Source organism: Canis lupus, chromosome 1 (genome assembly GCF_048164855.1).
Source record: "Canis lupus baileyi chromosome 1, mCanLup2.hap1, whole genome shotgun sequence".
Lineage (NCBI taxonomy): Eukaryota > Metazoa > Chordata > Mammalia > Carnivora > Canidae > Canis > Canis lupus.
The window spans coordinates 118,114,351-118,135,317 of NC_132838.1; the positions used below are offsets into that span (position 1 = coordinate 118,114,351).

At 43.4% G+C, this 20,967-nt stretch overlaps 1 protein-coding gene and 1 long non-coding RNA gene across 9 annotated transcripts in view; one reads left to right on the forward strand and one right to left on the reverse strand.

The window, feature by feature from the left end:
- Nucleotides 1–284: 284 nt before the first annotated feature.
- On the forward strand, nt 285–16,408 carry LOC140607141 (uncharacterized). Of its 4 annotated transcripts, none has more exons than XR_012009296.1 (4): nt 285–568; nt 680–776; nt 1,277–1,397; nt 8,105–16,408. It is a non-coding gene; the product is annotated as an uncharacterized lncRNA (long non-coding RNA). The 4 variants fall into 4 exon arrangements; XR_012009293.1 differs by having other exon boundaries at nt 285–550; XR_012009292.1 differs by having other exon boundaries at nt 287–546.
- Nucleotides 16,409–17,698: 1,290 nt separating this feature from the next.
- ZNF599 (zinc finger protein 599) overlaps nt 17,699–20,967 on the reverse strand; it is a 45,026-nt gene continuing 41,757 nt past the window's right edge. For 4 of the 5 annotated variants that reach the window (XM_072781555.1, XM_072781519.1, XM_072781529.1 and 1 more), the window contains one exon: nt 17,699–20,132. In XM_072781555.1, coding sequence (XP_072637656.1) covers nt 18,610–20,132 — 1,523 coding nt within the window. In that variant the 3' untranslated portion in view covers nt 17,699–18,609. The remainder of the gene's footprint in view (nt 20,133–20,967) is intronic. The other variant, XM_072781545.1, reaches the window with a different exon arrangement.

Below are 20,967 nucleotides of genomic sequence, written 5' to 3' on the forward strand. Positions count from 1 at the left end.
GGTGCCAGCCCCGAGGGAGACGCTGCTGGGGGCGGGGCGCGGGGCGCTGGCGGAGGAGGCGGCCGGGGGTGGGGGCTGCGGCGGGGGCGCAGGGGACCGTCCCGCCCCCTGCTCGGCTACCCGGCCGCGCCGCCCAGCGGCTGTCCTGCGGCACGGCCGCATCGGGTGGCGGAGCCGGCGAGCGCGAGCCCGGGGCGCGAGGGCCCAACGGCCGGCGGCCAGCCGAGCCCCGGGCGCCCCCCGCCCCGTGCCCCGCCTGCGGGCGTCGGGCCCCAGAGCGCCCCCCGGGCCGAGACTGCCGAGCACGGCGGAGGCGCGCCCGGAGCGGGACCCCCGCGCGACCCTCGGGGCAGCCCCGGGGAGGACAGGGTTTCCCTCCGTCCCGCACACAGGCAGCGCGGAGCCCCCGCCGCGCCCCCCCCCGCCAAGAGCCTCTCCTGTCCCGGCGCCGGGAGGGGCCCCCGCTCTGGCCAGGGACGTCGCCCGAGGTGGAAGCCAGATGCCCCCAGCGGCCTGGACGCTGCTGTCCACGCCTCGTCCCAGCGGGCAGGTTCTCCTCACTGCTGCTGTGTGTGCGTGTGTGCGTGCGCTTGTGTGCGTGTGCGTGTGCGTGTGTGTGTGTGTGTGTGCATTCGGTAAAACCGCATTTAAGCCTTAGAACTTTGCTCCCCTTATTCAGGTGGTCGTGGCGGAGCAGCCCTGGAACCCAGCCTGGCTGGCAGAGCTCCTGAATGTAGCCACTCGGCTGTGGTGCCTCTTCATCCTGTAGGCCTCAGGTATTACCATTTTTTTAAAATAATTTTTAAAGATTTTATGTATTTATTCATGAGAGATACAGAGAGAGAGGCTGAGACACAGGCAGAGGGCAGCCCAATGCGGGACTCGATTCCAGGATCACGCCCTGGGCTGAAGGCGGAGCTAAACTGCTGAGCCCTCCAGGCTGCCCCTAAATGGTGTCTCTTAAATAGGTAATTAGTAGTACATGGGAAATACACTTCCCTCTCTCTTTCCTTCCCTCCCTCCCCCCCTAGATATATGTGGAGATATAATATATACATATATATACACACACATACATACATCGGCCCAGGGCGCGATGTGTAGTGGGTGTGTACCTCGCTAAATTTTTTACTTCTGGTAGTTTCTTTGCAGATTCCTTTGAGTTTTCTCCATACACATAGTATTTTCTGTAGATCATACATCTCTGAATAAAGTCAGCTTTACTTGTGTTTAATCTGCATGTCTTTTTTTTCTTTCTTACCTCCTACATTTGCAGGGACCAACAATTGTCAGCACAGCAATTTGGGGCATTTCTCTTCTAGTCGAGCCTGCAGCTGACTACATAGCTGGCTATCAGGGATCTTCTCCCACAGGCAAGGAGAGGAGATGTATTTCAGGTGGGTGAAGTATCCACCCCGGCTTAAAAGCCAAGGACTGCAACATATCTTTTTTTTTTTTTTATGTAGATCTTATAATAATTCCATAACCGGCTTTTAGGGTCCTGGCTGAAAATTACTACTTAACAATATTCACTTTTCTAGTCCACTCCTGTGGTATATAGAGAAATAGGTACAGATAAAGATGGACACAAAGATACAGACGATATATAGACATAGATATCTGTTATCTGTATGTATATATGGTTTTGGCAATGATTTTTTAGATTTGACACCCAAAGCAAAGGCAACAAAAGTAAAAATAAGTGGGACTACATCAAACCAAAAGGCTTCTGCACAAAAAAAAAAAGAAAAAAGAAAAAAATCAATGAAATGAAAAGCCAACCTGAGTGAGAAAAAATATTTGCAAATCCTATATCTGATAAAAAGTTAATATCTAAAACAGAAATAACTCATATAACACAATAGCAAAAAAACTAAATAACCTGATTTCAAAATGAGCAGAGTAATATTCCATTGTATACCACATCTTCTTCTTTTTTTTTTTTTTCCACATCTTCTTTATCCATTCATCTGTCCATGAACATCTGAGCTCTTTCCATAGTTTGGCTATTGCTGCTATAAACTTAAGGGTACAGGTGCCCCTTCAAATCACTATGTTTATATCCTTTGGATAAATACCTAGTAGTGCAACTGCTGGATCGTAGGATAGATTTATTTTTTAACTTTTTGAGCTAACTCCATACTGTTTTCCAGACATATATGGAAATTAAGAAACAAATAGAGGATCATAGATGAAGGGAGGGAAAAATAAGATGGAATCAGAGAAGGAGACAAACCATAAGAGACTCTTAGCTATAAGAAACAAACTAAGGGTTGCTGGAGGGGAGGTGGGTGGAGAGATGGGGTAATTGGGTGATGGTCATTAAGGAGAGCAAGGGACGCCTGGGTGGCTCAGTGGTTTAGCACCTGCTTTCGGCCCAGGGCGTGATCCCAAGTACCGGGATCGAGTCCCACATTGGGCTCCCTGCATGGAGCCTGCTTCTCCCTCTGCCTGTGTCTCTGCCTCTCTCTCTGTCTCATGAGTAAATAAATAAAATCTTTTTAAAAAATAAGAAATTGAGAGGAAAACCCACAGAATGGGAGAAAATGGGTATACTTCATATATCTCATTAGGGACTTGTATCTATATGTATTGTAAGTAACACAACTCAATAATAGAAAGATATAAACAAAAAAATAGAAAAATCGGCAAAGTATCTGAATAGACATTCCTTAGTAAGACATATAAGTGGCCAATTTGCAAATGAAAAGATGTTCAACAGTATTAGTCATCAGGGAAATGCAAATCAAAACCACAATGATATGCCGGTTCATACCAACTAGGATGACTAGAATCAAAAAGTAAGATAACAAATAAGGGTGAGAATATGGAAAAATTGGAAGCCTCAAACACTGTTAAGTAGGAATGTAGAAGGGTGCAGACACTTTGGAAAACAGTGTGTCAGTTCCTCAAAATATTAAACATAGAGTTACCCTATGTCCCAGCAATTCTACTTCAAGGCATATGTACATGAGAAGTGAAAACATATGACCACATGGAAACTGCATATGAATGATTATAGCATTATTCAGCAAGGCCAAAAGGTAAAAATAATCTAAATGTCCGTCAGCTGATAAATGGATAAACAAATTAGTGTATCCACACACTGAATAATGGGACATTATTCAGTCATAAAAAGCAGTGAAACACTGATTTATGCTACAACATGGATAAAACTCTGAAAACATTACACTAAGTGAAAGAAGACAATCACAAAAGACCACATATTATATGATTTCATTTAAATGAAATGTCCAGAATATAGACTGTGTTGACATAAAAATAGATTCGTGGTTGCCTAGGGCTTGAAAAGGTTGGGAGATAGAGTTGTGGCTGAACAGGAGGGGGTTTCTTTTCGAGGTGATTAACTGATTTTGGTGGTGATGGTTGCTGAACTTTGGGATTTCCTAAGTAACAAGAGGGATAGTTATTTTTTGTTATGTTAATAAGGGACCAACTATATCAATAAAGGGTTGGAACATCCGGTCCTTCTACCTACCTTTGGGAAGAGGGACTGGAGAAAATTGAGTTCAATCACCAATAGCCAGTGACTAAATCAGCTGTGCCTATGTAACAAAAACCCAAAAGGACAGGGTTCAGACAACTTGCATGTTTGTGAATCAGAATGCATGCTGATAAGTTGGTGTACCCGAACTCCACAGGGAAAGAGGCTCCCATGTTTGGGACCTTTCCCAACCTTGGCCTGTGTATCTCTTCATCTAGCTATTCATTTATATCCTTTAAACCCTCTACTGTAAGCTAGCGGTTTAGTAGGTAAACTGGTTTCCTGAGTTCTGTAAGCTGCACTAGCAAATTAATTGAACCTGTGGAGAAAGTCATGGGAACCCCTAATATATAGCCAATCAGAAGCACGAGTAACAACCTGAGACTTGTGGTTGGCACCTGAAATGGGGGTGGTCTTGTGGGACTCGGCCCTTAACCTAAGGGATCTGACACTATCTCCAGATAGACCATGTCAGAATTGAGCTAAATTTGTAGGACTCTGCTGAGAATTGGAGAATTGCTTGATACGTAGAAAACCTACATGTTTGGTATCAGAAGTGAAGTGGTGTGGTAGTGTAAGAGTAGGCAAGAGACACAAGAGTGTGAGTCTCCATTACAGTTGCATGTATCTGTGAATATACTGCAAGCCATTGAATTGTACACTTTAATTGGGTAAACTGTATGAGTATCTGAACCATATCTCAATAAAGCTGTAAAAAAACACTCCAAATAACTAGAAATATGAATAAGACAGAGTGAATACAGATATGAAACATATTGAACAAGTAACAGAACTAAAAACACTTTCCAGGAAAAGGACTGCAGGTCCAAATGATTTTACTGGTGAATTCTATCAAACATATAAGAAAGAAATTTTGCCAGTGTTCTGCACACTCTTTCAAAAAAACAGAAGGAAAATTTCCCTAATTTGTTCTATGTGGCCAGCATTACCCTAATACCAGACCTTAACAAAAAAGAACACAATGGATTAATAACTCTCATGACCATTGACATTAAAAATTCTTTCACAATATTTTAGAGATTTATTATTATTATTTTTAAAGATTTTATTTATTCATTTATGAGAGACACAGAGAGAGGCAGAGACATAGGAGAGGGAGAAGCAGGCTCCCCACAGGAAACCTGACACAGACGGAACTCGATCCCAGGACCCTGGGATCACGACCTGAGCCAAAGGCAGATGCTCAACCACTGAGCCACCCAGGTGCCCCTATTATTATTATTTTTTAAAGATTTTATTTATTTATTTGAGAGAGAGAGCATGAGCTGGGGGCGGGGGAGGGGGGGACAGAGGAAGGGGTAGAGAGCAGCAGACTCCCTGCTGATCAGGGGATCAAATTGCAACTTGGGGTACACAGATTTGGGTAGCAATCCAAATAGTGTCCCACTAGGAAGCAAAAATTGATTTTTTTTAAGACAAAAAGGAATGCGTGTACACATTGTTTACAAAGAATTTTGATTGGTGTTGGCAGCAGAAAACTAATCTCGGCGAAACATAACTGGTTGCTACAGCTATCACTAAGCAAAAATAGGTCCATTACTGTAGGAAATTGCAGGCGTTTGTGCAGAATCCTTGGGGGGTATTTGTGGTTTGGTTCAATTCAAGAGTTCAAGGTTCTACCTGGAGAGGACCTGCATTAAAGCCCATCTCCTTAGGGTGCCTGGGTGGCTCAGTTCATGATCTTGGGGTCCTGCAATAAAGCCCCAGGTCTGGCTCCCTGCTCAGCTGGGACCCTGCTTCTCCCTCTCCCTCTGCCCCTCCCCCTTGCTTGTGCATGCTCTCTCTCTCTGTCTCAAATAAATACAATCTTAAAACAAAACAAAAAATCCCATCTTTTGGGCTTCCTGGCTCCATTTAAAAACCCCTTGACATAAGTGACTCCATTTTATTTCACCGTTCATAGATATAGTTGGATTAATATTTCTTATTTTTTTGTTTGTTGCTTTCTTCTATGTTCCTATTTTTTGTCTTCTGCTTTTTCTGTCACAATTGAGTGTTTTATTCCATTTTCTTTCCTTTTTTTAAACATATCAGGCATATTTCACTTTTTCCCTCTTAGTGGTTGCCCTAGAGTTTACAATATACATTTACAACTGACACAAGTCTACCTTTAGGTAATACTATACCACCTCACAGGTGAGTACCTTAAAATAATAAAATAATCCAAATACTCCCTCCCATCCCTTGTATCATTGCTGTCACTCATTTCACCTATATCTAAGCATATATAACCATAGACAGATAGATAACCACACATAATATTATTTTATTTCATTTTAATTTTTTAGAAGATTTTATTTATTTATTCATGAGAGACACAGAGAGAGAGGCAGAGACACAGGCAGGGGGAGGAGCAGGCTCCCTGCAAGGACGATGCAGGACTCCATCCCAGGACCCCGGGATCATGACCCACCCAGGTGTCCCTAGAAGGGCCAGTTCTGATCCAGAGGCCAGCACTGTCAATAACCGGGCTTCCAAAGTCACTTATGTAGCACAAATCTCATAAACAATACTCTTTAGCCTGCCTGTGTACGTGCAGGTCAGGGTGATCAGTTATGCGGGACAAATCACAGAAACCTCCAGCCATACAATATAGTTTTCCAACCTTGGCACTGGTTCCCACAGTGGTTTTTCCACTCATGAGTCTCTGGTAAACCATGATGCCCTATATTCACCTGTCTTTCCAATCCTAGGAGTAGTGTCCTTAACTCTCACAGATCTAAGAAGAGTAGTTGACTTTTCAGTCTGTTCAGCTTCTCTCCTGTGACTTTCCAGCTCCTTCAATGTGGAATTGAAAATCCCCTCTTCTTTTTGGATGGAGTTTCTGAGGAATTGGTATTCTTAGTTTTATGTCTTTCTTACCTGCTCCCATATCCCTACCAACAACCCCTCCAGTTTTAACCTTGATATATTCGTCTGTCCTCTCCTACTATATTGTAAATTCCTTTCGGGCAAGAGAGGTCTCTCAACTCTGTTATTAGGCTCTAGCAGCACGATGTCTAGTGTAAAATCATCAACGGATAAATAATAAAATAATATGTAAAAGATGAGGGAACTGCTTATATTTTCTTTTTTTCCCAGCTTCAGTTAGTTCTTTTTTTTTTTTAATTTTTATTTATTTATGATAGTCACACAGAGAGAGAGAGAGGCAGAGACACAGGCAGAAGGAGAAGCAGGCTCCATACACCAGGAGTCTGACGTGGGATTCGATCCCGGGTCTCCAGGATCGCGCCCTGGGCCAAAGGCAGGTGCTAAACCACTGCACCACCCAGGGATCCCTAGTTAGTTCTTATAGTATATGAATTGTCTTAGAAAGCAGAATATTTTCAAGAGTTAAGTAGTGGAGATACAGCGGGACTCTACAGCCTGCCAGAACTGGGTGAAATTATAACTGTTGTGATTTGCTATTTTAGAGATTTAGAGCAATGCCAGATCAGTTATTTTTCCAAACAGGCTATATCTAGTAGTTCTCTTGAAGAAGGAATCTTTTCCGAATTCTTATGGAGCATGAAAACACTGCTATATGAAGCATTCTAAACCTAAAATTTCCAATAATTACAAAGCAGTGGTGAGCTTTTCTCCCCTTTGTTCTTTAAGGCAAGAGAGCCTAGATGCCACATCCATCCTCTCTAGTTGAATTATGGGTGGAGATGGTTGCCTAAATTCAAATTAAAGAGAAAGACACAAACAATGGGTGCCTGGGTGGCTCAATTGGTTAAGCACCTGCCTTTGGTCATGATCCTAGGATCCTGAGATCAAGCCCCAGATTGGGAATCTCTGCTCAGCAGGGAGCCTGCTTCTCCCTCTCCCTCTGCCATTCCCCACCCCTGCTTGAGCTGTCTCTTTCTCTTTCTGTTAAATAAATCTTTTTTTTTTAAGACACAAATGACACATTTATTTTTAAAAATTATTAAGTGTGTTTTGCTAATGCACATTAGGGATGATCTGACCTATAGTGAAATCAGAGTGATGGGAGAGGGCCACCCATCTCTCTCGCCTCTGAACTTCACTTCCTCATGATTGCCATCCCTTACATTTAAAAGAGAGGTTTCAGACATCAGCATGTGCAGTTGTAAAGTGTGGCTATACCATAACCATATACATATATTTTTTCTTGTTCTCATTAATTTATCTGCTGTTCATACATCTTTGTTCTTTTATTCAACTGCGGAGGAAAATTTGACTTGTGTGAATGGTAATGTGTGGAGTCAGCCTTAACTTTTTAAAGTTCTGTGGTTCGGCAAATAGGATGTGGTATATCCTAATATATTGTAATATATAATATTATATATTTTTATATAATAATGTATATGTGTTACATGTATATTACATAATATAGTACATTATGATGTATAATTTGTCATATTATATATTATCTAATCTGGGTAAGAAAGAAAAGAGCCTGCTGAGGCAAATGGGTAATGCAAATGCAGTAGGGGACAGCTTTAGGTAGTAGCAGGAGGTCCTGCACACCCAAGAATAGAGGAAAACTGGCCCATAGCTTGAGTCTGCTAGGTTAGCAGTTGCAACCAGGTATGACATGGTTGATACTTACTGATCTCTTTCTTTTTGCCACAGGGGAACTTCTCATGGCCAGTCAGTGTGTTGACTTCGGATTCAGCCTCATCTGAAACTACACCATTTTACACATATACAAACGCCCTGAGGTATTGGGCTTCAGCTTGCTCTAAGAGGACAGAGTGTAGGTTAAGTTTGTTTGACATAACTAGAGGGGTTGAGCCTCTTCCTGTTAATGGCAATTAGTGGTCACCCACCATTTCTAGAAAGCTTTTGCTGAGACATTGTTTCTTTCAGTAGAAGAAAATGAAAGGGTTGGTGATCCAACACTTCTGTCTCCAAAGAAAACTGGGCAGGTGATAATGGTGACCCAAAGTGAGAGCGTTGCTTGCCATGCCCATGCCAGAGCTACATTTGCTCTGAAAGACAGCAACAAAAGTGCTGAAATTTGGACATATCCTTGGTGTGGTGTTCACTATTCCACATCAAAGAGAGTACTCTAAGTAGACTCCAAATGTTCTGAGTGAAGATGTGAATAGAAAATTCCTGAATTCCTATTTTCCTGTGAATTAAGATTTCCTGTGAATAGAGAATCTTCCTAAAAGTGTATGATGTTCTCATGAGACTGCAACAGATGTGCTCTGACTGTGAGTGCTGCTGCTCTGAATGAGAGAACAAAAATATCCAGAAGGGCAGCTATGGTGCTGCCTTTTCCTACAGTATCACCTGTGTTTTGGACCACGTCCATCAAGTACCCTGACATAGCATTTCCAATCACAGGTATAATGCTAGCCCTTCAGACAGCAACAGATGTGCTCTGGCCTGGTGGACACTAGGTGTCTGATGGAGGACAGGAACAGATGTATCATGACATACATCTTTTAGTGGTGGAGGCTTCTCCAGTAGTAAAAGGTTTCCTGTGACTAGATGGGCCCCAAGTGCTCAGACCAGATACAGGAAAAAAATCCTCCAAACACAGTTATGGGGTCAGCCCTTCCCATTGTAAAACATGTGCTCCTTCCAGTGGGACCCAGGAGCTCTGACTGCAGATAGGAACATAAAGCCCCCCAGACACAGGTATGATGTTGTCCTCTTGGCTACAATAGATGTACCCTGGTTGGATGGATTCCAGGTGATCTGACCACAGGAAGAACAAAAGTGTCTTATGGCATGTGTTCCTTCTCATTGACGCTCTCTTGACCAGTAGTAGTAGGCATGTGATAGCTGGGCTGGCTCTGGGTGCTCTGATTATAGGTAGGAAGGAAAGTGTTTCCATGGACCGATTTGCTCTCAGCAGTACTGGCCTTTCCAATTGCAACAGGGATACAACAGGCGGACAGCACCTCCCAACATGAGCTGTGGTGCTGGTGTCACACTTGGCCTTGCTCCAAAACTGAGTATTCCAGACATGAAGCTAAAGTCTGGGACATCCACAATGACCCCAAAGCTTCCACTACCCATAAGGTAGCAAATCCCATAAACCCAAATGGCTCTGTAGTAGTACCAGCAAAAGTGAGCAGTGATCTTCAGTGCTATGCATGCTGGTGGCAGCTCCAGAGCAGGAAAGAGTGGCCATACCATTGGGGAAAACAACTGAAGTGCCACCAAAAGCTGGCTGGGTGCTGACAGAGATGCCAAATTTGAAACATAGGGGTGTCAAAACACTCAAAAGCTGACTGCTTGGGTTCCAGGACTGCTATAGTATAGGCTAGGTATGTAGGTTCTGCTGGGGCTGCCGGCTTTCCCAAAGGGGAAGAGCTGTTAAAGCTGGCAAAAAGAGGCAGGAAGATAGCAGGCTGGGAATTGAGCATGGTATCCACATCGATTTCATCAGAGTCGAAGGCAGGCTTGGTTGGCGAGTCTGAAGAGTCTTGGAGTGAGGCTACTGCAGAAGCAGTGGTAGATGGACCAGAAAAAAAAAAAACAAAACCAGGGGCATTGAAGAGAGTGGCTTCCTGCTGCTGTCCACATAGACTCCCAACTTGCAGCTAATGGGTGATTCCTGCCCTAAAGGGAAGGGTGAAAGTGCCAGTGGGGCTGCTAGCCATAAAAGCAGGTGGGCTGGTGGCAACTGGGGCCTTTGTAGGGGTTATTTGTTCCACACTGGGAGAAGCTGGTCCCATGGGATGGAGCTCATGCAGGATCCTGGTGGAAATCTGAAAATGAAAGCCTGGCAAGGCAGAGTAGTGTTGTGTCTACGCCAGTCACACCAAGTCCAAAGCACCCGCTGAGGTCCATCCAATCCACAGATGGTGCCCGCTGGGATGTTGAGGGTGATTGAGGAGGCAGTGATGGGCTGGCTGGTGAAGACAGGGACACTGGCGAAAGGGACTTGAAGAGGAGTCTGTAAGAAAAAGGGAGGAGAATCTACACACACAGGTGTAGGTGACTTGATTCTATGGAAGGGAGACAGAGGGATGAGGTGTTTAGGAGCTATGGTAAGAGAAGCAGAAGATCCTGCAAACATGACTGAGGGATTGGAATGCAAAGGGCCTCTATTTTTCATCGTTAAGAGGAACCTCAAAAATGGGTCAGAATCTAAAGTGAGCAATGATGGCAGCGGCAGCAAAAGGAGAGTTAGAAATTGTGCATCCCATTTCATGATCAGTATCTGGTGTGGGGGTTAAGTAAAGGGGTAGACAGGATTGGGCCCCCATAGACAAGTCAGTCAAGTCCATGACTGCTGATTTGTCAATTTCTGGAATCTGCGAGGGGAGAGTGGCCAATGGCAAAGTAACTATTCCCTGCAAGAGACAGAGGAAGGAACAGGCAGGCTGAGTGGCACTGCTGTCTAAAGTGGTCTGAGTTTTAGCCTCCAACCTTGTGGTTCCATTGGTGCTCTTTTTCTCCAAGCTGAGGTCTTCAGCAATGACCATACAAGGAAGGTAGGAGGTGGGAGCAGGCTCCCTCTGACCCCACAACAATGACAGTAGCAGCAGCAGTGGCAGCAGTTGTGGCACTGAAAATTACTGTTTAGAGAGCCCATGACTGACAGGTGTGGATGGAGAATTTCTCCTTGACAGGGTATCTGAAAGCTTTTCTCTCTTGAGATTTCTTCTTTGACTTCAATTAGGGTAGAGAGCTGAGTCAGGGGCTTTCACCATGCTCTTCCTTTCTCAACCTCTCTAGCAGCTGGGAAGAGAATATGGCTGGGCCAGAACCCCACTGCACCTGGACCACCCCTGCAGAGGCATGAAGCCTCCAGCAGGGCTGTATGAGCTGCTGAAGGCATGGCCTTTGGGGAAGGAGCTCATGGGACGTGTGTGTGATATCTTACCTACGCTATCGTCTCCGAATAGAGATTTCCCTTCTGAGGCTCAGAATACTCCCAAAAATGTGACAACTCCACTTGTCACCAGGAGCCTAGATGCTGATGGTACATACCCACTGCTATGGGAACCCCCTTCGGGGTAGTCCTGCCCTTTGCACACTTTTCTTTGACAATCCCCTTCCTTCACACTCCTGGTGACTTCAGCTCAGTCTCCTTTAAGCAAGGATCTGGAGGGTGATTGGCTGGCCCTCGCCTTATAGAGGGGACTACCTGATTAGGTGACAAAGGAAGGAGAGTCATTGTGTGCCCTAGGAAGGATCTTTACCATTCCAGAGTGGACACACACTTTGAGGTACATGCAGAGAGCAGCAGCTTCTTCGGGGAGTCAGTCCCCTCAAGACCTTTAGAGGGTTGGGAACCCTGGGTGGCGCAGCGGTTTAGCGCCTGCCTTTGGCCCAGGGCGTGATCCTGGAGGCCCGGGATCGAGTCCCACGTCGGGCTCCCGGTGCATGGAGCCTGCTTCTCCCTCTGCCTATGTCTCTGCCTCTCTCTCTCTCTCTCTCTGTGTAACTATCATAAATAAATAAAAAAAATTAAAAAAAATTAAAAAAAAAAAAAAGACCTTTAGAGGGTTGCTGAGGCTGCCTCATCGGATACTACCCGTTAGGGGGATGGGACACGGAGAGGCAAAGGCAGTGGATCCGGGCAGAACTGTCTAGGAAAGGGGCCAAGGGGAGGGGTAGCAGAGGCAGCAGGGCAATCTCTGCCAGAAGAGGGACACATGTGTGCTGAGGGCCAGGGACAGCACAAGCGAGAAGCTTGCTGAGGAAGTTGCCCATGAAGAAGAGTTCATGCTATTGGGTCTTGGAAGAGTCGTGTGACATTTGGAGAGCTCTCCTAGCTACCTGCTCCTCCGTGGCAAACCGTGCACTCTCCAGCCTGATGCTGTGGCATGGCACTGGAACACGGGACACCCAGCTGAGCCTACACCAGCAAAGGGCATGAGGAAAAAGTGCCAAATGGCAAGGCCCAGGGGCCAAATCCCAGCAGGACTTTCTAGCACTTCTGTTCCTGCTGCTGGTTGCAGGTGTTTGACACCAGCTGGGCCTGGCAGTTTAGTGAGACCGTTAAAGACGATAAATTCCAAGACCCTGAATGGCTGTCACCTCAGCGCCTAAATGGAGGGCAGAAACAGAGGCAACCTGTGGTTGGGGGTCACTAGCCCTCCCCCCAGTGATCACTAGAGGGCAGAGCCTGCTCAATGCCTTGGGCATGGCTTATGGGAGGTTGGGGTAAAAAAACTAAAGGTGGGGAGACTGGGGGTTGGCTGTGTCTCACTCACATGGTGTATCAGACAGTAGGGGATGGCTGCAGCAGGGTATGTGCTAAGGTGGGAGGGCAGTAAATTTACCCCAGTCTCTTCCTTTCAGGTAATGACCACAGGAGCCACCAGTTAATTCTCACAACCTATCCCCTACCCCTTCTGTTGCCAGTAGGTCATGACTCAGAACACCACCTCCTCCAGAGGCCACTCTAGCTCCTCCCTAGTTCCTGGAGCCAGGGGCACCTTTTCTGTGGTCACTCTGGAAAGGCAAGTGTCATGAGCATCACCAGCTGGACTACTAGGTTTCCGAATGCCAGTGGAGACATGGATACTACACCACAGCACATCCTTTTCTGACAGACAGGTTCTCTTCGCTTGTTTTCACAAATTTGGTGAAAGCCTTAGAACTTTCAAGTCACACAGGTGTAATGCAGCAAGAATTTTAACCCAGGCTGTCTGATTCCAGGGCTCACGCATTTAGCCACCAGACTGTGGTATGCACCTGTATTACCATTTTTTGATACTTAGTACAGTTACATACCCTTAATGAGTAGTCACTGCCTTTGAGATCTTTTTTGGCTCAACTCGTAAGTCTACCATTGGCCACATGAGGCTTCAGTCTCAGAAAATGTACTGCAGGGATTGTGAGTTGGTAACTCATCCGTATCAAACATTTCTCAGTATGAGCCTTGCAGCAAATCATGCAGCTATGAGAGGTCTTTCAGGTTCATGAACAGGCGCATACCAGTTGTGCACTGGATCTATCCTGGCTTATAAGCCTTTTGCCCCAAGGGCACCAATATCTCTTGTAATAATTCCACAGACCAGCTTTCAAGGTCACGGCCAAGAGGAACAACTCACCAGTATTAACTTTGCTAGTTCATTAGTTGGTACTTTTCCTTTAAGTCTTTAAAATTTTTTTCTCATTATTTTGTAGCAGAGTTCTAGAAATGTCAGATCATAGATCGTGGGTCAAATTTGGCCCATGGCTTGTTATTGTAATGCCAATTAGCTTGAAATGGTGTTAACACTTTTTAAATTTTTTTTTTCACTTTTTAAATTTAAATTCAATTTACTAATAGTGTAACACCCAATGCTCATCTCATCATATGCCCTCTTTAATGCCTGTCATGCAGTTCCCCTATCCTATTCAGATGTTAACATTTAAAAAAAAACACCAGAATATGTGACAGACACCACTTCTGCAAAGCCTGAATTATTTCCTATTGTGCTTTATAGTGAAAGCTTGCCAACCCCTGCTGTGTACTTTTTAGTGTGCAGGCCTTACACAGAATCTCCTAATTTATTCTAGTACTTTATGAGATTTAAAAAATGCTATTGTTGGGCAACCTGGGTGGCTCATGTTTAGTGCTGCCTTCAGCCTAGGGCATGATCCTGAAGACCCAGGATCGAGTCCCGCGTCAGGATCCCTGCATGGAGCCTGCTTCTCCCTCTGCCTGTGTCTCTCTCATGAATAAATAAAAAAATCTTAAAAAAATAAAAATAAAAAATGCTATTGTAAATGTTATCTTTCAAATTTTAGTTTTCAAATCTTTGCTGGTAGCATATAAAATATACAATTGGTTTTTATATATTGACCTTGTATCCTGGAAGCATGCTAAATTCACTCCATGCTTCTGGTTATTTCTTGTAGATTTCTTAGGACTTCTTAAAAATATATTCATGTTTTCTGTAAATAGAGTTTTACATAATCCTTTTTAATCAATATGCCTTTTACTACTTCTTTTTACCTTTACATTTGCTCTGACGCTCTGTAAAATATTGAATCCAGTGAAGATAAGGAACATCCTTTCTAGGATCCAGATCTTAAGAGAAGTGTTTGGTATGCTATTAGCTGAAGGCTTTTTGTATATGTTTCATCATATCAAGGAATGCCCTCCAATCTCTATTTTGGTGGAGGTTACTTTGAAGTAATCTTTGAGCATGAAGCATTGAATTTTGTCAATTACTTCACTTAGAGATTTCAGATAATAATATGGCTTCTCTCCTTTATTCTGTAAATATAAATTACATTGACTGGATTCTTTAAATGTTAAAACATTAATTCTTGGGACAAACCCGACCCAAAATTATCTTTGTATTTGGCTGGATTATTTCCTGAAATGGTCATTGAAGAGGTTTATGTCGGGACACCTGGGTGGCTCAGTGGTTGAGCATCTGCCTTTGGCTCAGGGTGTGATCCTGGGGTCCTGGGATCAAGTCCCGTCATTGAGCTTATTACGGGGAGCCTGTTTCTCCATCTGCCTGTGTCTCTGCCTCTGTGTGTCTCTCATGAATAAAATCCTAAAAAAAAAAAAAAAGATGTTTATGTCCATGTTCCTGAGGGATACTAATCTTTAAATTTCATTTTTAAAAATTTCATTGTTTTAACTAGGGTAATGAGAGCTTCTTTATAGAATGAATTAAAGTTTCCATCTTTGTTTTCAGAAAGTTGTGGAACCTTAGTAAAATAGCTTATACTTTTAATAATTTATAGGAAAACCACATGGATGTGCAATTTTCCTCATACAATGGTTTATGGTCATTTGTTATCCTGTTATTTTTTTTCAATCCTGCTAATTTCTATCAAATCTGCAGTGATGATTCCTGATGATTCCCTTCATTCCTGACACTGGAAATTTTTCTTTTTTTATTTCCTGGTCAATTTTTCTAGGGGTTTGTCAATTTCATTAAAACCCATTTTTAGTGTATTAATTTTTGTTTATTTTCAATTTCTGCTATTAGCTTTATCATTTATTTCTCTCTAATTTGCATATACTTTCTTTTTTTAAAAAGATTATTTGAGAGATGAGCAGAATGGGGGGAGAGGGAGAGAATCTTAAGCAGACTCTGCACTGAGTGTGGAACCCAACACAGGACTTGGGATCCCATGGCCCAGAGATCATGGACCAGAGCCAAAACCAAGAGTTGGGCACTCAATTGTGCCATGCAGGCATCCAGGGCTGTCCAGTGTTTTTAAGTGCAAAAGGCTTTCATGGACCATAAAGAAAATACGTTAAGTTAGCTGGGCTACCTTCAGTCAGGAGTTGTGCTGCTGTTGGCTCAGAGTTCAGTGTGAGTGAATCAACAATACAGCACATCCAAAAGTAGGAAGAAGAAATTCACTGGTCTGTACATGAAGCCACTCCAGAAAATGTTAAAAGTAACTTTTATAATTTGTGGTGAAGCTACAAAAAAGATGGAAAAGCAGGTAAAGCTGTGGATTTGCAAAATGAAGACCAATTTAAAAAGTTTGGGAAGGCATTGTTATGAGGCAGAAAGCCAAAATTTAGTCATGTTACGGAGATAGGGAAAATGTTAAACCTGGATCAGCTAGTGTTAGCTGGCTTGCACATTTTCAAGAGGCAATAGAATATAAACAGTGTGCAGAGAAGGCAGGTCCTGCAGATCAAGATGTGTGGAATCTTTAAAATACCTGCTAAATGTTCATACAGTGTTATGTTGAAAGCAGATTTTGATGCCAATGAGACTGACTTGCTTTACTAGGCTCTTGGCAAATAAAACCTATATAATGCAAATGGCCTCCAAACCCTGAGTCTTCAAATTATCCAGATACCATGCAATCTTGCTATTGTGTGTCAATACCAACAGCAACAGACTTTAAGTACAAACCCCTCGAGGTGTACAGAACTCCAAATTCACAAGAACTTAAAAGGAAACTCTGGTTCAGGAGTTTGACATGTAACATATGAGATGTCAGAAACATTCCAGGATTGCTTCCACAATTGCTCATCCAAGAAGTGGACTATCTCCAGGGCAAAAACCTTGCCTCCAAGTTGTATTGATTTTGAATAATGCCCCGGTCCATCGCCACAAAGAGCTTGCAAATACCCACCCCAACCTAGATGTACTTTCCATACCCCTACACAGCAAGTCTGTCATTTAACCTCTCCATCAGGACGTAATAAAGCTTTCATGGTGCACAGCATGAGGGAACTTTACAGTAAAGCACACAACACCTACAAGGACACCATCATGAGGACTATTGGAAGTCCGTCACTACATGAACTGTCAGTGATTGCGGTGCACAGCCTGGGATCATATCAAGCAGACTACTATCAGTAATGTCTGGGAAAATGGCCAGACTGCCTGTAAAACCTAAAATTTCAAAGGTTTTGGGCAGCCCCGGTGGCTCAGCAGTTTAGTGCCTGCCTTCAGCCCAGGGCGTGGTCCTGGAGACCCGGGATCAAGTCCCACGTCGGACTCCCTGCATGGAGCCTGCTTCTCCCTCTGCCTTTGTCTCTGCCTCTCTCTCTCTCTCATGAATAAAATCTTTAAAAAATAAAATTTCAAAGGTTTTGAAAGTATTACAAGAAATATAAAGGAGAGTGTCAAACATATAATGCATATCACGTGGCAAATAGTGGGAAAAGCTTCAGTGACATGAGGGAAGGTGTGGAAGAAGTTTTGGCAGAAGGGGTAGTAGAGCCCACAAAGACCTAGAAAAGATGGCAAAACAAGGCACCGAAGTCCGTGATGAGGATGGTGCTGAAAAACCAGTCTACCACTCAGTGAATAAGCCCTCTCAGAGCAGCCATAATATCAGAATGAAAGTCTGCCTTGGAAGAATTTTCCATGATGTGAAACAATGTGACCCTATCATTGAATGCAGCCTCATGCAATTTTTCAAGCCACTTCAGGAAAGAGCACTGCCAGTGTCACCAACAAGTGGCAAAAGTCAAACTCCTGAGGTAGAACTGCTAGATGTTGGTCTTCCGGACTCATCATCTTCCTCTTCTGCACGAGTACCATCAGCTACAACATTGGTTTTCTCAGGGCAAGCCACGGTCAAGAGGTTTATCCAGAGTGCACTGCCCCCACCACACAGCCCACAGCGCTATCAAAACTAGTTTTATTAAATGTTAATCTTTGATTAATTTTAACCTTTTTTTTCCTGGACTTTCTTTGCATGACTATAGCATAGTGTAGGTGTTCATATTACTCTACGGTTTACTGTGTTTATTGTGGGTACTAAACTGTGGTAACTGTATGACTAAGTTAAAGTAGTAGTGTAATAACCATACACTACACAAAATGATGTAATTGAAGTGTTTTTATAATCCTGCATATAATTTATATGAAACATTTATTAAATTCAGATGCCTATAAACAGAAAAAAAATTCCATGACAGATAATGCATTAATTGGTTGATGAAAATGTGAACCTAAATTTGTATTTCCTCTAGGAGCAGTGGTTCAGTATTCATGAATTCACTGTTTGTGATGAATTTATAGAATATGACTACAATGAGTAACAAGAATTGACTAAATATACATGTCTGTGTGTGTCTAAGTATTTCATGACTCAGGCTTCTAAACCTCTCACGAACATTTATGCTCCTAAAACTTAAAAATGACAATGTTTTAGAATAAGGAATATTCTCAAAAAATGTTGGCAGCACAGCTGCCTTCAGTGCTCCAACTCTCCTGATAATGGATATATAAAAAACACGATGCGGGTGAGGTCTTTTTATCCTCCATACACCCAATACCCCCCACTACAGCCGTAATGACAAATTATCACAACCTTGGCAGGGAAACTGGAAAGAAGCCATGTATGCTTTTCTTTTTCCTTTCTCTTCTACATCCCCTCCTCTACCACTCATTGCCCTTTTAACATACTCTTGAGATGGGTTTATAGTATAAACATAGGATTCTTGCTGACACTTTTCCCAGAGATACAACCACTGGGTCTCACTTGTGGATGATTCTCAGGGGTAGTGTAAGGGTCTAGACTGGGTCAATTTCTAATTTGACCCTTGAGATGCCCTGCCACAAAAAGCTCTCACGGGGGTGACAATTAGGTTTCCCTTCAGTATGAATTATCAGTAACAAGCAAGATATTTCTCTGGCCGAAAGATTTTCCTGAATAATTATATTCAAAAGAAAAGATATTTCACCAGTATGAGGTCACTAAAATTGACTGAAGTAAACAACCTGAAGAGGCCTTTAAACTCTGGTGTGAATTTTTCGATGGTGAGTGAAGGATGAACTGTGGCTAAAGGTTTTTCCACATTCACCACATTCAAAGGGTTTCTCCCCAGTGTGAGTTCTCATGTGTTGAGTTAAGGCAAAGTTGTCACAAAAAGCCTTCTTACAGTCTTTGCATTCATATGGTTTTTCTCCAGTGTGGATCCTATTATGACGAACAAAATTTGCAGGCTGGGTAAAGGCCTTTCCACATTCTCTGCATACATAGGGCTTCTCGCCAGTGTGAATCCTCATGTGTCGAGTAAAGGAAGAGCTGTAGTAGAAGGCTTTTGCACATTGTTTACACTCCAAAGGTTTTTCTCCACTGTGGGTCCTATTATGTCGGATAAAAACAGAGTGGTGTGTAAAGGCTTTTCCACATTCACTGCACTTATAGGGCCTCTCACCAGTGTGAATTCTCAGGTGCTGAATTAAGGAAGAGCTGTCACAAAAGGCTTTCCCACATTCCTTGCACTCAAAGGGTTTCTCTCCAGTATGAGTCCTCTTGTGCCGGATAAAAGTAGAGCGATGAGTGAAGGCCTTTCCACAGTCATTGCACTCATAGGGTTTCTCTCCAGTGTGAATCCTCATGTGTTGAGTGAAGGATGAGCTGAGGCAAAAAGCTTTTCCACATTCTTTGCACAAAAAGGGTTTCTCTCCTGTGTGGGTCATATTATGCTGGATAAAAGTGGAGCGGTGAGTAAAGGCCTTCCCACATTCACTGCACTCATAGAGTTTCTTTCCCGTGTGAATCCTCATGTGTTGAGCAAAGGAAGAGCTGTAGTAAAAAGCTTTCCCACATTCTTTGCACAAAAAAGGCTTTTCCCTAGTGTGAGTCATATTATGCTGGTTAAAAGAGGAGCGGTGGGTAAAAGTTTTACCACATTCTTTGCACTCATAGGGCTTATCTCCAGTGTGAATGCGCTGGTGCTCTGTGAGGTGAGACCTGCGTTTGAAGGCCTTCTCACACTCAATACACTTGTATGGTTTTTCCCCAGTATGCAACCTCATATGTCGAATGAAGTCTGCCATATAACGACAGGCTTTCCCACATTCACTGCATTTATAAGGCTTGACTCCAGCATGAATCTGTTGATGACGAACGAGGGCCCAATTCTTGCTAAATCTTTTCCCACATTCTCTGCATTTATACAAGTTATTCCTTGCATCTATCACAGGGTCTTTTCCTAGTCCTTGTTCATGTTCTTGTAGATCACCTTGTGCAGTGACTCGCTCCTGTAAAACCGTTAAACACAAACGATCATCTGTTTCCAAATCATCATGTTTACGGGCCAATTTCCTAGTGCATGTCTCCTTGTGGGGGTCTGTTCCTGTCCTCAAGCTCCCTTCCTGCATTTCTGATAGTTTTTCCTGATCCCTTGCTTGCCCCAACCTGGAATCCCTTGCGACTCCCTGTGTCACTTGTTCCTCAAAAGGGGCTTCCTCAGTGAAGGCCAGCTGAGAAGCAGTAAGCTCTGTGGTCTCAGGTTTTGCTTTTTCACCTGAAGGAAATCCAATACAGAAAGGTGTCTATTAGTGATAATAACAGAACAATTACTATTTGAGTGGTAGAATGAAGATGAAAATTATCCCTCTAATGCTTATGGCATTTATATACATCTTAGCCCACATTTACAATTTCTTTCTTCACTAATCCTTGGACTCTTGACATCTTTCAAAGGTAACCCAGGAAGAAAAGCTGGGGCAGGGCACAGAGAATCTGCAATGGGGATGAGTCCTCACTCTCCAGAATGGAGGAGGGTGGGCAGAGTAATGACTACACAGTGTGTAAAGACTGTGCTCTAACATCTCATGGTATGACAGCACGGGGAAGGTGCACCTAACTTGGCCACATGGGAGACAGAAAGAGGTCAGTGCCGGCTACCTGGAAAAGGTGCTATGGGAGCTTCTCTCTAAAGGAGAGTAGGAATTCCCTGATAGAGGAATTAAAAGAAAGAAACTGCAGATGACAGCAAGTACATCGTGCGGTGTCTTGAGAGAATGCTGGATGCCAGGCAAAGTGAAGAGGAGTGAGAAACTACTGGGTGGACGTACTGAGTCTAGTTCGTCTGAGTGAAGACCCCACCTAAGTAAAGACTGAGGTGAACAGACACCAAATGGATATCATCTAGATGAAGAGAATTATAAACTTACCATATTAATGAAGATCTATATGAAAAGGAAGGTTGGTAATATACAGTTGTTCTTAAATTCATCTATGCAAATAAAATCCAAACAGAGTTTTTCAAGAATACGGACAATGTGATTGTGGAATTTATATAAAAGAACAAACAGACCAGGCTACCTTCTCAGAAGAATAAAGAAGAGAATCTTGCC